The sequence below is a fragment of the Salvelinus fontinalis genome, chromosome 39 (assembly GCF_029448725.1).
Source record: "Salvelinus fontinalis isolate EN_2023a chromosome 39, ASM2944872v1, whole genome shotgun sequence".
NCBI classification, from domain to species: Eukaryota; Metazoa; Chordata; class Actinopteri; order Salmoniformes; family Salmonidae; genus Salvelinus; species Salvelinus fontinalis.
Window position 1 is genome coordinate 26,745,865 of NC_074703.1, and position 17,623 is coordinate 26,763,487.

General features: G+C 41.4%; 1 protein-coding gene across 1 annotated transcript; it reads right to left on the reverse strand.

Moving 5' to 3' along the window:
- Positions 1-6,095: 6,095 nt before the first annotated feature.
- On the reverse strand, positions 6,096-15,508 carry LOC129838825 (crystal protein). Its single transcript, XM_055906038.1, has 8 exons — positions 14,919-15,508; positions 14,482-14,683; positions 13,601-13,734; positions 11,989-12,116; positions 10,572-10,690; positions 10,028-10,168; positions 9,206-9,378; positions 6,096-6,798 (listed from the first exon to the last, which is right to left on the reverse strand). Exons 1-8 carry the CDS (start codon positions 15,435-15,437, stop codon positions 6,346-6,348), a joined length of 1,869 nt encoding a protein of 622 aa, XP_055762013.1. The 5' UTR covers positions 15,438-15,508; the 3' UTR covers positions 6,096-6,345.
- Between the last annotated feature and the right edge of the window lie 2,115 nt (positions 15,509-17,623).

Here is a 17,623-nt window from a genome sequence, read left to right on the forward strand (position 1 = left end):
GCCATCCTTTGTAGTCTATTTAGGCTCTGTGGTGAAGTTTCCCCAAGGAACAAATCTAGGACCAGCTTCCCCTCCCTCAATCCTAAATTTAATCATTAGTGGGGAAAATGTAAAACTGACCCAAGATCAGCGTCTAGGGGCAAATTCAATGAGAATGCATTGTAATCTGTGGCCCTGCTGTTTAACAAGGAAGTAGATTGTTCAAGAGGGAATTACCCACATGACCTCAGTTGCCTTTAGGGCCGTTTTGAGATTCTAGATACCCTTTTCTATTGATCTGGACTTACTGCTGTGAAATCGATACTTTGCCTTAGTAAATAAGTAGCCTGTTATGCCTCTGTGAGCATGTGGGTTGGTAGGAAGGGGAGGGAGAGAAAGAGCTAGAGAGAAGAGGGGGAATGGAAAGAGAGCTAGAGAGAAGAGGGGGAATGGAAAGAGAGCTAGAGAGAAGAGGGGGAATGGAAAGAGAGCTAGAGAGAAGAGGGGGAATGGAAAGAGAGCTAGAGAGAAGAGGGGGAATGGAAAGAGAGAGAGAAGGTGGATGGAAAGAGATCTAGAGAGAAGGGGGGATGGAAAGAGAGAGCTAGAGAGAAGGGGGGGAATGGAAAGAGAGAGCTAGAGAGAAGGGGGGGAATGGAAAGAGAGAGCTAGAGAGAAGGGGGGGAATGGAAGAGAGAGAGAAGGTGGATGGAAAGAGAGAGCTAGAAAGAAGAGGGGGGATGGAAAGAGAGCTAGAAAGAAGAGGGGGAATGGAAAGAGGGCTAGTGAGAGAAGAGGGGGGATGGAAAGAGAGCTAGTGAGAAGAGGGGTGATGGAAAGAGAGCTAGAGAGAAGAGGGGTGATGGAAAGAGAGCTAGAGAGAAGAGGGGTGATGGAAAGAGAGCTAGTGAGAAGAGGGGTGATGGAAAGAGAGCTAGAGAGAAGAGGGGTGATGGAAAGAGAGCTAGAGAGAAGAGGGGGATGGAAAGAGCTAGAGAGAAGAGGGGGATGGAAAGAGAGAGAGAAGGGGGATGGAAAGAGAGAGAGAAGGGGGATGGAAAGAGAGAGCTAGAGAGAAGGGGGAATGGAAAGAGAGAGAGAAGGGGGATGGAAAGAGAGAGCTAGAGAGAAGAGGGGGATGAAAAGAGAGCTAGAGAGAAGAAGGGGGCACGAGTAAGCTAGGGAGGCCTACTAGATGTCACTCATTAGTATGTATGTTTTCAGGTCATTCTGACCCAGCATGCATCTGAATGACCAATCTACCATGTGCACCCTACACAGTGCTCAACCCAATGGCCGTGCTTTTTTACGAACATGACATTGACTATTTCTCACTGTGATTTATTTGTCATAGAAAAAACATTATCCAAAATTATTCACATGTACAGCGACAGTGGGGTATTCATGTAGGAGTTCTCAAGTACGCAGCCAACAAATCACAGCACAAATCACAGCAAATGAAGCAGCTGGGAACGAGAAAGGGTTAGAAAAATAAAAACATGCAATCCTTCCGAAGTAGATACACAGATATGCTTCATACGTCAGGGGAGTGAAGGATGACTGCACCTTTTCATCCCCTCGTCTTCTTCTCTTCCCCTCCTTCCCCTCGTCTTCTTCTCTTCTGCTCTTCCCCTCGTCTTCTTCTCTTCCCCTCCTTCCCCTCGTCTTCTTCTCTTCCCCTCGTCTTCTTCTCTTCCCCTCCTTCCCCTCGTCTTCTTCTCTTCCCCTCATCTTCTTCTCTTCCCCTCATTGGATACTACATCAGTAACATGTCATTAGAACTGTACGTTATAACACTGTCGTAATATAGTCAAACTGTTAACGCTTCCATAATGTAGTCATACTATTTTATAACAGTAAATATAACCATACTGTTATAAGTCAGTCATCAACTGTTGTAACAGTCATAAGCTGTATGTTATAACAGTCATAACAGTCAAACTGTTATAACACTCATAATATTGTCATAAACTGTTAAGTCATAATATAAACTGTTATAACAGTCAGTCATAAACGATATGTTATAACAGTCATAATGTAGTCAAACTATGTTATAACATCAGAATATATTCACAAACAGTATGTTATGGGGCGGCAGGTAGCCTAGTGGTTAGAGCATTGGGCCAGTAACCGAAAGGTTGCTGGATCGAATCCCCGAGCTGACAAGGTAAAAATCTGCCCCTGAACAAGGCAGTTAACCCACTATTCTCCGGTAGGCCGTCATTGTAAATAAGAATTTGTTCTTAACTGACTTTCCTAGTTACATAAAAAAAATTAAAATCATAACATACTCCTAATAGCCAAACTGTATGTTATAACAGTCATAATATAGCCAAACTGTATGTTATAACAGTCATAATATAGTCAAACTGTATTTTATAACAGTCATAATATAGCCAAACTGTATGTTATAACAGTCATAGTATAGCCAAACTGTATGTTATAACAGTCATAATATAGTCAAACTGTATGTTATAACAGTCATAATATAGTCAAACGGTATGTTATAACAGTCATAATATAGCCAAACTATGTTATAACAGTCATAATATAGTCAAACTGTATTTTATAACAGTCATAATATAGCCAAACTGTATGTTATAACAGTCATAGTATAGTCAAACTGTATTTTATAACAGTCATAATATAGTCAAACGTTATGTTATAACAGTCATTATATAGTCAAACTGTATGTTATAACAGTCATAATATAGCCAAACTGTATGTTATAACAGTCATAGTATAGCCAAACTGTATGTTATAACAGTCATAATATAGTCAAACTGTATGTTATAACAGTCATAATATAGTCAAACGGTATGTTATAACAGTCATAATATAGCCAAACTATGTTATAACAGTCATAATATAGTCAAACTGTATTTTATAACAGTCATAGTATAGCCAAACTGTATGTTATAACAGTCATAGTATAGTCAAACTGTATTTTATAACAGTCATAGTATAGCCAAACTGTATTTTATAACAGTCATAGTATAGCCAAACTGTATGTTATAACAGTCATAATATAGTCAAACGGTATGTTATAACAGTCATAATATAGCCAAACGTTATGTTATAACAGTCATAATATAGTCAAACTGTATGTTATAACAGTCATAATGTTGTCATAAACGGTATGTTATAACAGTCATAATATAGTCAAACTGTATGTTATAACAGTCATAATATAGTCAAACGGTATGTTATAACAGTCATAATATAGCCAAACGTTATGTTATAACAGTCATAATATAGTCAAACTGTATGTTATAACAGTCATAATGTTGTCATAAACGGTATGTTATAACAGTCATAATATAGTCAAACTGTATGTTATAACAGTCATAATATAGTCAAACTGTATGTTATAACAGTCATAATATAGCCAAACTGTATGTTATAACAGTCATAATATAGTCAAACTGTATGTTATAAGTCATAATATAGTCAAACGGTATGTTATAACAGTCATAATATAGTCAAACTGTATGTTATAAGTCATAATATAGTCAAACGGTATGTTATAACAGTCATAATATAGTCAAACTGTATGTTATAACAGTCATAATATAGTCAAACTGTATGTTATAAGTCATAATATAGTCAAACTGTATTTTATAACAGTCATAATATAGCCAAACGGTATGTTATAACAGTCATAATATAGCCAAACTGTATGTTATAACAGTCATAGTATAGCCAAACTGTATTTTATAACAGTCATAATATAGCCAAACTGTATGTTATAACAGTCATAATATAGTCAAACTGTATGTTATAAGTCATAATATAGTCAAACGGTATGTTATAACAGTCATAATATAGTCAAACTGTATGTTATAACAGTCATAATATAGTCAAACGGTATGTTATAACAGTCATAATATAGTCAAACTGTATGTTATAAGTCATAATATAGTCAAACTGTATTTTATAACAGTCATAATATAGCCAAACGGTATGTTATAACAGTCATAATATAGCCAAACTGTATGTTATAACAGTCATTATATAGTCAAACTGTATGTTATAAGTCATAATATAGTCAAACTGTATTTTATAACAGTCATAATATAGTCAAACGTTATGTTATAACAGTCATTATATAGTCAAACTGTATGTTAGAAGTCATAATATAGTCAAACGGTATGTTATAACAGTCATAATATAGCCAAACGGTATGTTATAACAGTCATAATATAGTCAAACTGTATTTTATAACAGTCATAATATAGTCAAACGTTATGTTATAACAGTCATAATATAGCCAAACTGTATGTTATAACAGTCATAATATAGCCAAACTGTATGTTATAACAGTCATAATATAGCCAAGCTGTATGTTATAACAGTCATAATATAGCCAAACTGTATTTTATAACAGTCATAGTATAGCCAAACTGTATGTTATAACAGTCATAATATAGTCAAACTGTATGTTATAACAGTCATAATATAGCCAAACTGTATGTTATAACAGTCATAGTATAGCCAAACTGTATGTTATAACAGTCATAATATAGCCAAACTGTATGTTATAACAGTCATAGTATAGCCAAACTGTATGTTATAACAGTCATAATATAGTCAAACTGTATTTTATAACAGTCATAATATAGCCAAACGGTATGTTATAACAGTCATAATATAGTCAAACTGTATGTTATAAGTCATAATATAGCCAAACTGTATGTTATAACAGTCATAATATAGTCAAACTGTATTTTATAACAGTCATAATATAGCCAAACTGTATGTTATAACAGTCATAATATAGTCAAACTATGTTATAACAGTCATAATATAGCCAAACTGTATGTTATAACAGTCATAATATAGTCAAACTATGTTATAACAGTCATAATATAGCCAAACTGTATGTTATAACAGTCATAATATAGTCAAACTGTATTTTATAACAGTCATAATATAGCCAAACGGTATGTTATAACAGTCATAATATAGTCAAACTGTATTTTATAACAGTCATAATATAGCCAAACTGTATGTTATAACAGTCATAATATAGCCAAACTATGTTATAACAGTCATAATATAGCCAAACTGTATTTTATAACAGTCATAATATAGCCAAACTGTATTTTATAACAGTCATAATATAGCCAAACGGTATTTTATAACAGTCATAATATAGCCAAACGGTATGTTATAACAGTCATAATATAGCCAAACTGTATGTTATAACAGTCATAATATAGCCAAACTGTATGTTATAACAGTCATAATATAGTCAAACTATGTTATAACAGTCATAATATAGCCAAACTGTATTTTATAACAGTCATAATATAGCCAAACTGTATGTTATAACAGTCATAATATAGCCAAACTATGTTATAACAGTCATAATATAGCCAAACTGTATTTTATAACAGTCATAATATAGCCAAACTGTATTTTATAACAGTCATAATATAGCCAAACGGTATGTTATAACAGTCATAATATAGCCAAACTGTATGTTATAACAGTCATAATATAGCCAAACTGTATGTTATAACAGTCATAATATAGCCAAACTATGTTATAACAGTCATAATATAGCCAAACTGTATGTTATAACAGTCATAATATAGTCAAACTGTATGTTATAACAGTCATTATATAGCCAAACTGTATGTTATAACAGTCATTATATAGCCAAACTGTATGTTATAACAGTCATTATATAGCCAAACTGTATGTTATAACAGTCATTATATAGTCAAACTGTATGTTATAACAGTCATAATATAGCCAAACTGTATTTTATAAGTCATAATATAGTCCAACTGTTATAACTGTCACAAGTCACTGTTAACACTGTCATAGTTAAACTATGTTATAACACCATAATATAGTCATCAACATGACATAACTGTGTTATAACACCATCATAATATAGTCATCAACATGACATAACTGTGTCTGACCCTGGCTCTAGCCCCAATCCCTCTGTTTATGTCCTGTATGTGCATGTCTCCCAGGGAGAATGGGGTATGGAAAAGACAAACTTCCATTGTTTATGAAATAAATGGACAATAGAATAATCTTCTATAAGGAGGTCAAGTCACTGAATGTCAACTGACTTCACACAGTTATAACAAACACAATCAGCTTTGGTCCCACTTTAAACAAAGTACACCTCATAAAGGCTTTATATAGCATACATAAAGGCTTCATAAGGACTACATAAGTGCTTCACAAATCCTCTCTAAGTGTAAGTCATACTATATAAATGGTGTGTACAGGGTGACAACCATTCCCACTGTAGGGTGAATTGCCAAATGTGACATAACACACTATGTATGCATACATAACCAATACCAACACCTTTGCCCGCCCCATGCCCACCCCTATGCCCTAATAGATGCCCAGCTTGTCCCAGAAGTCACAGATATGGTCCCTGGTGCCCACCTGGGCATGGGAGCGGACAGTGAAGTTCATGACCAACCAGGAGCTGGTGTCCGAGTAGCGGGGCCAGGCCGGCAGGCGCTGCTGTCTACAGAAGCCGCTCTGTCGCATCCGTGAGGCCGGGTCCCCGGTGTGGGCGAATGTCCCCCAGTAACACAGCATCCGATTGGACAGCAGCCGCTCGGGTGGGGCCAGCGTGAAGTTGGCCACGGAGGCCGTGTCGAAGAGGAAGGGCAGCTCAGCGCCGTGACACACATGCTCGTAGCAGAAGGACAGACCGGACCACACACTGTGGTCCGAAATCACATGGTCGAAGACGTACATCCACACGGCACTGCCCACTTTGGTGCCCGCCCGGGCTGCCTTGCGGGAGGGGCAAAGGAAGACGTAGTCTGTCACAATCTGGAGGTAAGTAGAGAGTCATTGAGGTCAATACAATCTGGGGTTAAACAGAGAGGTCATTGAAGTCAATCTATTGGGTAAACAGAGAGGTCCATTGAGTTCAATACAATATGTGGGTAAACAGAGAGGTCATTGAGTTCAATACAATCTGGGGGTAAACAGAGAGGTCATTGAGTGCAATACAATATGTGGGTAAACAGAGAGGTCATTGAGTGCAATACAATATGTGGGTAAACAGAGAGGTCATTGAGTTCAATACAATCTGGGGGTAAACAGAGAGGTCATTGAGTGCAATACAATATGTGGGTAAAACAGAGAGGTCATTGAGTTCAACAAACAGAGAAAAGAGTCCCTAGTGGCTAGTGTGTGTGCTACAGAACTTCCGCTCAAAGCCTTTTGTCTCGTTCGTTACCTGGAAACTATACTCAGGAATACACTCAGGGAAGCCGCCTACGCGGCACAGAATCATCTAGAACACCTGTAACCCTCAGTGTCCTCAAAGGATATACACTGAACAAAAAATATAAAATGGAACAATTTCAAAGATTTGACTGAGTTGCAGTTCATATAAGGAAATCAGTCAATGTAAATGCATTCGTTAGGCTCTAATCTATGGATTTAACAGGACTGGGAATACAGATCTGCATCTGTTGGTCACAGATACCTCCCCCTCTCTATCTCCCCCTTTCCTTCTCCCCAGTTCACTTTTTCTACCCCCCCGCTCTCTTCCCTTCTCCCCCTCCCAGGCTGAGCCATGTGGCCTCAGTGCAATAGCTGACATTTGTCATGACCCTCCCCTCCCCTGAGATCTGTCCTTTAGGAAGGGGGGGTCCTTCCTCCTCTTCACTGCACACACACACACACACAGTCTGACAGTGAACTGTATATGAATACCAAACAGGTATGGGAGTGTCACCTTCTGCCCCCTGCCTCTCTCAGCACACTCATCTCTCACTTTAGATTCAAAACCTTCAGAGAAAGTGCCTGAGGCTATTTACCATCCGAGCTCTCTGTTTCACATTTTGGATGTGGACTTGGAAATGAGCGTGTTTCCCTCACTCCAGTGAATGCATGTATTCTACTGATGCAGCTTATGTATTCATCGTCTGTTGTTGTCTCTAGTGTGGTTGGAGTCAGTTTATCCTGTAATCCACACTGAACATCATCTAGCCGGAGCTGGTAGTGAAATAGCCTGGGCTGCATACTGAATATGGCTCTATCTGATGTCAGCTCTCTGGCTGTGATTGGGTGAAGTTGTCCCTAGACACTGATCTTTGGTCAGTTTTGCATTTCCCCCAATATTGGTTAAGGTCAGGATGGGAGGAGGGGAAGCTGATCCTAGATCTGTAGCTTGGGAAAACTGTTCTCTTATTTCCTGAAGATCTGCTTCCACTGTGTGGTATACATCTCAAAGAGACAATGGCACTCTGCTCCAGACAGCACTACTAATAATTATTTGAAGAGGATGGCCATGGGAGGAGCCTAAACAGAAAGTAGTATTTTAGCCCCCTCTGCTGGTAATCATACGGAGTTGCACTTTGAAGAACCAAACTATCAGAAGTAACCCATCTCTACAGATTAAAATCAGAATATTCAAAGCGATTACCTCTAAAAGAATTCAGGCAGTTAGAAACCTAGCTCTCTGGGTTATTGTGATAGTTCAGTTAATCAAAAAATAATCGGAACCTAATACAAATTTGGTAGCCTATAATTATAATGATTAAGTCCGTCCTGATTTTTTTGATGACTTGGACAGAGCATTCCCACAGAGAATTGAGTAAGAGATTTTCAGCATGGGGAGTAGGGTGAAGGTACCGCTAGAGTAGACACTTATCTTGGGTCGGTTTAGCATGTTTTGTAGGTTAGGATTGGGGGAGGGGAAGCTGATCCTAGATCTGTACCTACTGAAACCTTCTCCCCAGAGCTCAACAAGGCTCATCTAGATGCGGTGAAACGAAGCGAGGAGATGGGCAGATGTGTCCTCATCACGCTCCGAGGTCTCTTTCTGCAGTCCACTGGCTGCAGACGTGACCGTCTAGCCCTACAACCACTGATCTGGAGCCTGACAATGAACATTACCAAAACTTTTGTTGACTTTAAATGTAAAACATTACTTTCTGGGATGATTGATCTGTGTCCTTTTTTTCATTCGATTTTTTTTTATTTTATCTAACATGTTTGCATGGACAACACTGAGTTTCTCCCTGGCTACGTCCCAATGACTTCGTCTTCCTGATGTCTGGACCCATTCACTACTCATTTAAAAGCATTGGATTGGTGTAGGCATAGGCTGGAGTTTCCATACCAGTAATCTCCTGCCAAATCCATTAAGGGAAGTGAACAAGTGCACACTTCGGGAGAAAGGAGAGATTATTGGGACGCACCCTCTGTGAAAGTCAGATTTTACCTGGGCCAGCATGTCCCGTCGGTCAACGTCCCTGTACAGGGGCAGGTACTTGCGTAGGATCCTGAGGGCGTGCTGTTTGAAGATGGCCGCGGTGTAGACGATGCACTCCACCGCAGACACAGGCTTGGTGAAGACCCCGTACACAAAGATCACCCCCTCCTCTGAAGTGGTCCCTGCAAGGTTGTTGTACGTCAACAACATGCCTTCAAAACTTTGGTCCAAATGTTCTGGTATAATCTTGGTTGTGTTCATTAGGCACCAAACAGAAGAGATCGGGATGAAACAGGGAGGGAGGGACTATCTGGAATCATTTACATTTTCTATATAATGTTTAAAAACATTTTTCATTGCGAGCCCTAATGAACACAACCCTGGTATGAATATAACCATGGATCCTGTAGAAGGGAAGGACACAGAACACATCAGGGATGAAGAATCTCTCCTACAGATGTGTTATATCGAGTGGCCAGCTGAGAGGGAACCAATTGCACTTCACCGTCTAACATTCATCTACTCAATCTAATTAAGTCACAGCATTAGCCAGCGTAGCCAAAGTCCAGGCATTGACTTGGGGAGCCAATGCAACTCTTCAGGTCTCTGGCAATGGTTACTCGTCATCACACATGCACCGAACCACCTCTGTAACCTTAAGTGTGGAACAGATGTCTTCACTAGTACAGAGTACCTACTTTTAATATACTGTAAGTTGTCCTTGAGTGTCCTGAAAGACATCTGCCAAATTAAATGTATTATTATTTGTTATGGGGCCAGCCGTTAAAAGCTGTTCTGGTTAAATGTGAGTGTATTTCAAGTGGTCCATACCAAGGAGGACTGGTTTCTCCTTCTGCCAGTGGCCCTTCTGGAAGGCAGTCACAGCCTGCTCCTTGATCAGCTCTCCATCTATGTAGGGCCCCCAGGTCTCAAAGATCTCCAGGAACTTGAAGGGATTCACCACTTTGGAACCTGAGACAGAGAGAAGAGAGATGAGGATGGGGAAGAAAGAGAGGTACTCAGAGAGAACAACAATTAGCTACTTACCAAAATACATCCTGCAAATATACATAAAATGACTCCACTCAAAATACTTAACTAGCTCTGTAGTGAAACACACTGAAGCAACTCTGAGATGTTGATTTTGTCATGAATAAGGGACAACTTAAATAGGTCAACAGTAGATAGGTAGAGGGTCAAGTTAGATAGGTCAACAGTAGATAGGTAGAGGGTCAACTTTCGTTGTGTCCCAAATTGTTCCTTACTTTTGACCCGAGCCCTTTGGGGATAGGAGGTCATTTGGGACACAACTCTGTCTAAAAACGGTCAGTCAGTGACAGACAGACAGAGACACAGAAGAAGACTGGTCTCCTACTTGACTTCATCTGGGCAGCGAGGACAGCCTGAGGACTGAGGGACAGCAGGCACACGATGTCGCTCACAGAGCAGTTGGCCTGTCTGGCAAAGTCCCTCCCCAGCTTCAGGGCATCATGTCTGGAACAAAGAAAACAGACCACAGATAGTCTCTCTCTGCTCAATGGGAACATTAGGTAGTGCCACATCTCTACCAGGAGAGTAACGACAGCTGGAGATGGAATGACTGTTTTACTAGGACATGGACAGGAACTTAATGGTACCTCGTCTCCTTGGATAAATTAGCATGTCTAAACTGTAACCCTGAGGGGATAAATAACATTGATTAAATTCAATTTTATTAAATTAATCCCATTTACTCCTTGTAGCTAGGCAGGCCGTATAACAAAACACTTATCAGGAAGGTGGGCGATTCACTTTTGTAGTCAATTTCACATATGGTAAGGATTACTCTTTGAAAATGTGGGAAGGATAAGTTGATCTATATAGATGTGTCACGATCGTCACAGGGAGATAGAGAGGACCAAGGCGCGGCGTGTGAAAAATACATCTTCTCTTTATTAAGAAGAGGGAAAAACCACGAAACGAACACTATACAACTAAACAAACAAAATAACAAACAGACGACCGTGAAGCTATATAAACAGAAAATGGTGCTGACACTGACCACTACACACTGACATAGACAATTACCCACAAAAAACTAAAGCCTATGGTTGCCTTAACTATGGCTCCCAATCAGAGACAACAATAACCAGCTGTCTCTAATTGAGACCCAATTCAGGCAACCATAGACTTTCCTAGACACCTACACTAAACACTAAACCATCTCCTCTACTAAACTCCCTAAAACATACAACACCCTAGACAATACAAAAAACACACAAACTTCCCCATGTCACACCCTGACCTAACTAAAATAATAAAGAAAACAAAGAATACTAAGCCCAGGGTGTGACAAGATGATAGAAGCAAAGTGAGGGTCTCCTTCTTAAACCTGGAATCCTTAATGGTGAAACCGCCACGTCTGTTTGGGATATTATAATAACGAAGAGGTTACTGGAAACAATGAACACTGTATTTTTCCCTTTGCCATCATCGCAGGCGCGATAGAGCAGTAGAATACGTACTGCCATTTATTTTGTTACGTTGCACGACGCTCAGCTTCGTAAACAAAACAAAAACAACAACAACGGCGGTGGAGCGGACAGTGGCGCCGTTTCCACTACGGCGGATTTATTCTTTTAAGGAGTTAGCGATCAAGACCACCAGCTGAGTCATGTGTACATTCGGCCAACGGAAGGAAACGGACTGAAACAGGAAGATAAGTGTGGATCTGTCCAATGAGAAACGCTTGTTTTTGCTGCAGTGTGCCCTAATGAACACTACCCAGATATTAGGAGTTAGAGGTCACCGACCTGCTCTTGAGAGGGATGGAGAAGGGTAGGCTCTGGAACACAGCCTGTTTGAACAGGGGCTTACTGCTCTGGACCATCAGATGGACGCTCACTGACTGGGCTCCTGCACTCTCCCCAAATATGGTCACCTGTGTTGGATGTGAATGGGCCATAATCAGGGTTGTGTTGTATATCCACAGACAGAGAAAATGACAACGTACACAAACACATAATCCTGATGGTTTTATGCCTCATTTAGATATAACGCAGAATGATAAAGCTGTTGATCTTTGTTTGATGGAGTTGGTATACAGAACTGAAAGGCTTTCAGCATCACTTTTACTGAACCAACCAGCGTGTGGTACTAGCTGTTTGTATGAGATGCCAGCGATTTCTCTTTCTGCATGATCCAACGAATGTGTTTGTTTTGGGTCTGTCTCTGCAGTAGGGCACAACTAGGGCTTCTGGGAAACCAGAGAATCTATTGAAAGTTCCTGGAATTTTGCAACCCAACTCTGCAGCATAGCCCTATCTCCAAACAGCATCTTTCCCCACTCGATAACCACTCAGGGAAATTTCATCAGGACTGGAGGAGCTCTTCGCCATGCATCACAGAGGCTGTTATTCTCCCAGTAGTGTGGCGTCACTACAAATCAGTCACGACAGCACCACGGGATATATAGAGGTCATTCAACAACAACCACTGCTGAAATACAACCTTGTCAACAAGGTATTTCTAGACATGGTCAGAATGTGAATATCTAGTTCAGTGTATCTGGAGTTTTTCCTGACCAGAGTTGGGATCAATTCCATTTCAATTCAGTCCATTCAGGAAGTAGACAGAAATTCCAATTCACTGTTCAATGACAACAATTGGAATTGAAATGTATATTTACTTCCTGAATTGACTGAATTTAAATGGAATTGACCCCAACCCTTTCCCTGACCCCAACCCTGCACCTAACGCCCAACCCTGCACCCGAACCCCAACCCTGCACCTAACGCCCAACCCTGCACCTAACGCCCAACCCTGCACCTAACGCCCAACCCTGCACCTAACGCCCAACCCTGCACCCGAACCCCCAACCCTGCACCCGAACCCCAACTCTGCACCCGAACTCCAACTCTGCACCCGAACTCCAACTCTGCACCCGAACTCCAACCCTGCACCCGAACTCCAACCCTGCACCCGAACTCCAACCCTGCACCCGAACCCCAACCCTGCACCCGAACCCCAACCCTGCACCCGAACCCCAACCCTGCACCCGAACCCCAACCCTGCACCCGAACCCCAACCCTGCACCCGAACCCCAACTCTGCACCCGAACCCCAACTCTGCACCCGAACCCCAACTCTGCACCCGAACCCCAACTCTGCACCAAACAAAAAGATCAGTTTGAGCCTGTTGAGATCATCAAGGACTTGAGGTGGTGGAAGAAAATTAGATGTTGTCATTTTGTACGACTGTGTGACCGTGGATCATTAGGCGTTAAGATAAAAACAGACAGACAGGCAGGGACTATGTGGGCTAGTCTAAGAAACACTCACATTCATTTTCCATTGCGAAACATGTGTAAATAGTTCCCTTGCATGCTCTAATGAACACAACCCAGGATAATGTGTACGTGCTTGCCTTGCTGGGGTCGCCTCCGAACAGAGCAATGTTTTGTTGAACCCAGAGAAGAGCAACCTGCTGATCCAGGATCCCATAATTCCCGGTTGCTGAGGTTTTGGGGTCTAATCCCGAGACGAGGAAACCAAACGCCCCTGCAATGATACAGCAAGTTCCATGGACCATGAAAAACTGTACACAAAACACACCCCTCAGATTCAAACACATCAACACATGGTGTTTTGATATGGTTCTATTTATGCCATTCCAGCCATTACAATTAACCGATCCTCCCATCTCTGCCCACCAGCCTCTTCTGACACCCACACAGATAATAGCATTTTCTCAATGGTCTCACACACCCATATTGATCAGGCCATCACAGGGTCACAACTCGCTACACCCACCAAATGGTATTTATTGAGGACAGGATGGGAGGAGTCTAAGTCCACTTGAGAAAAGTATATTATATATACAGCAACTTGATATACCCAGGGTCTTCTGCTAAATCAGACAAGCTCTCTGTTCAGAAATGTTTGTAATCACCATCCTATTTTTGGGACTGTGTAGGGTAATGTAATCAGCAAACTCAATGCACTTTCCCCCTATGCTGCCCCCGCCCCACCACCACACACACACTAATGAATCACACAAGGTCTCTGGACTGTCTCTTCCCTGTTCCAGGTCTCTTATGAAAGAAACGATTTGATCTCAAGGAAACTAGCCTGGATAAATAGATAAAGGTTGTATAGTGAAGAGGAGTAGGGTTCCCTTGAAATACAGACCCTGGTCAGTTAGGCATTTCCCCACTAATGATTAACGTTAGGTTAGGTTTAGGGAAACTGATCCTAGATATGTACCCAGAGAAACTCCACCCCGGAGCTAAAGAAGACCTGTCTTACCTAGCCGATACTCCATGCTCACCACCACAGTGTGAGTGAAGTTACTGATGAACCTCCCATCGTACAGGGGCTTGGAGGCTGAGCCAGCAATGAAATCCCCCCCGTGGATCCACACCATCACTGGCAGGGTTGTCAGTACAGGGGAACTGAAGTTCACATCCAGAGGTACAAATATGTTGAGGTAGAGGCAGTTCTCACTCACCTATGGGACCATCACATTTAATTTCAGAAACCAAATATTCACATTTCAGACGCCATTTCACACGGCAAATAAAATACTCACATTATTGATGAATCAAAGACATTGCTGGATGTTATTGGGAGATTATTCAGTACTTTGTTAATTTCATGTTTCACTGTTAACACGCGGCACATGACATAGAACATTGTGCTAAATCATAACAGAATTATCAAGCCCATCTGTGTTAGTCCCCTACCTTCTGAGGGCACTCGTCAGATATAGGGCTACTGCAGCCTTGCATACACGCGTCCCTCGGGTACGTGGCATCGTGCATCCCCGGCCACGGGGTCACCGGTCTGGGGGGCTTCCAGCGGTACGTGGCCACAGGTGGGTCCGCGTACGGGATCCCATAAAATATGTGGGACTTTTCCACTGTGAGTCCCTTGATCACCCCATTGTTGGTCAACACTATGGGTCCATAGTCAGGAATATCAGGGATGGTAGTCCCAGTGTTCAGTTTATTCTGGATGACTGGTTCCTCATCAGTCCAGATGGGAATGGAATCCTCTGGATCTCCAAGCTCCTCCGGTGAGTTTGTTTCAAGGCGAAGGTCTCTGTTGATAGCTAGAGGCTGATCCCTAACCAGTAGTCCAGAGGAAGAAATCCTTCTAATAAACTCTGTAAGGTCGATCTCCTTCTCAAACTTTGTCTCCTCTGCAAAAGACAGCGCAAAGACCAGGGAGCAAAGCAGTAAGAAACAGTGATAACTCTCCATCTTTCCTGAATGAATTATTAGAAAGTATTAGCCAGGGTCTCTCAGTCAGATCATTCTCTAGTTGCGTTGTAGCTGGGGCAGAAAGAAGAAGAAGAAGGGGGAAACGCTTTCACTTCCCCTTTTCATACCATATTTGGTAAAGAGAGGAAGTCCAGTGGCAGGTCAGAGGGACTATATCAATCAAGACGAAACTGGTTCCACATTCAACTTATTTTGTCAGATTAAACATCCAATCTCTATACAGTTTTCTGTTCCCAAAACGTTTATTTTTTTTGTAGATGGACTTCCTAAACTTCCTAGAAAAGTAACATAAATATGCAAATTAACACTAAAATGCACCAATAATATATTTCTAGCTCGCGCTTGGCTCCGCCCACCTCCCTGATTGAGTGCTCACAGTGTGAAAATGATTCCCATGTAAAAGCCCCATGTGAACGATCTTGGGTTTAACAATAAGAATCTTTGGTTCTTACAGTGGCCTGTGTGGATACTCGTGACACCAATTTGGCGAATTGGAGAATCATGGACAGTTCTCAGACAGAACTTCCCTTGTCAGACAACTGTGGATTAGAACTCATGACTGATATTCTTGGGATAGCCAGGACCCTGTGATGCACTTCCAGTAATGGGAGTCAGGTGATCTTTCCTTTACCTAACGAGATAATAGGTTCCCATGATGTGAAGCTCAGCTCATTCTTGGGTGGTCACACTATTGCTCTGTGTGAAGTTTCCTCTAGGTACAGATCTAGGATCAGATTCCCCTCCCCCCAATCCAGATGTGTAACATTAGTTAATTTATGGTCACACTTTCTTTGAAGGTTGCATAACAACTTTCATAAAGCAATCACTACTACACCCACATAAACAATAAAACACTTAGTACAAACATATATTTTGTAGATTAGAATTCATATCTGTTATGCAGTCTATAAAAAGGTATTTAGGAGCATATTCCTGACAATATGTAATTACAAGGAATAAAGGGAATATACACTATATATACTAAAGTATGTGGACACCCCTTCAAATGAGTGGATTTGGCTATTTCAGCCACACCCGTTGCTGACAGCTGTATAAAATCGAGCACACAGCCATGCAATCTCCATAGACACACATTGGCAGTAGAATGACCTTACTGAAGAGCTCAGTGACTTTCAACGTGGCACCATCATATGATGCTGTAACTGTAAGTGCTGTTATTGAAGTGGAAACGTCTAGTAGCAAAAACGGCTCAGCCGCGAAGTAGGAGGCCACACAAGCTCACAGAAATGGACCGCCAAGTGCTGTAGTGAGTAAAAATCGTCTGTCCTCAGTTGCAACACTCACTACCGAGTTCCAAACTGCCTCAGGAAGCAACTTCAGCACAATAACAGTTCGTCGGGAGCTTCATGAAATGGGTTTCCATGGCTGAGCACACAAGCCTAAGATCACCAGGTGCAAATTCAAGCGTCAGCTGGAATTGTGTAAAGTTCGCCACCATTGGACTCTGGAGCAGTGGAAATGTGTTCTCTGGAGTGATGAATCACGCTTCACCATCTGGCAGTCCGACGGATGAATCTGGGTTTGGCGGATGCCATGAGAACGCTACCTACCCGAATGCATTCCAGAAATGATTTGTCGAGATCAGTGTGGAAGAACTTGACGGGCCTGCACAGAGCCCTGACCTCAAACCCATCAAACCCCTTTGGGATAAATTGGAACATCGACTGCCAGGCCTAATCGTCCAAAATCAGTGCCCGACCTCTTGAGGCTGAATGTTCCAACATCTAGTGGAAAACCTTCCCAGAAGAGTGGAGGCTGTTATAGCAGCAAATGGGGACCAACTCCATATTAATGTCCGTGATTTTGGAATGAGATGTCCAATGAGCATGTGTCCACATACTTTTGTTCATGTAGAGAACCTCGACTAGTGCTACAGTCATGTCGGAACTAGGAAACTCAGACATTTCAGACTTGGAATTTTGTAGAAAGATGATACCCGAGTATCAGAATTAACCAACAAGAAGCATTATGCAAATTATTTACGTTAATTTTATGTTCAGAGTTTCCAACTGGTTATGAATGCATCATTTGTCTTTGTACATGTGGTTAATCATAAATAAAATTGAAATGACATACAGACTTCGGAAGGCTAACATTCTTGCCCTTTGCACATTGATATTCTCATCGACTTGGCTGTAGTGGAG

Excerpts from the sequence above, each read along its gene's own strand:
- LOC129838825 (XM_055906038.1), bottom strand. The coding sequence starts at position 15,437 with ATGGAGAGTTATCACTGTTTCTTACTGCTTTGCTCCCTGGTCTTTGCG. Across the intron at positions 12,117-13,600 it reads TCGGAGGCGACCCCAGCAAG|GTGACCATATTTGGGGAGAG; the intron begins GCAAGCACGTAC and ends CATCCAACACAG. Across the intron at positions 10,691-11,988 it reads TCCATCCCTCTCAAGAGCAG|ACATGATGCCCTGAAGCTGG; the intron begins GTCGGTGACCTC and ends TCTTTGTTCCAG.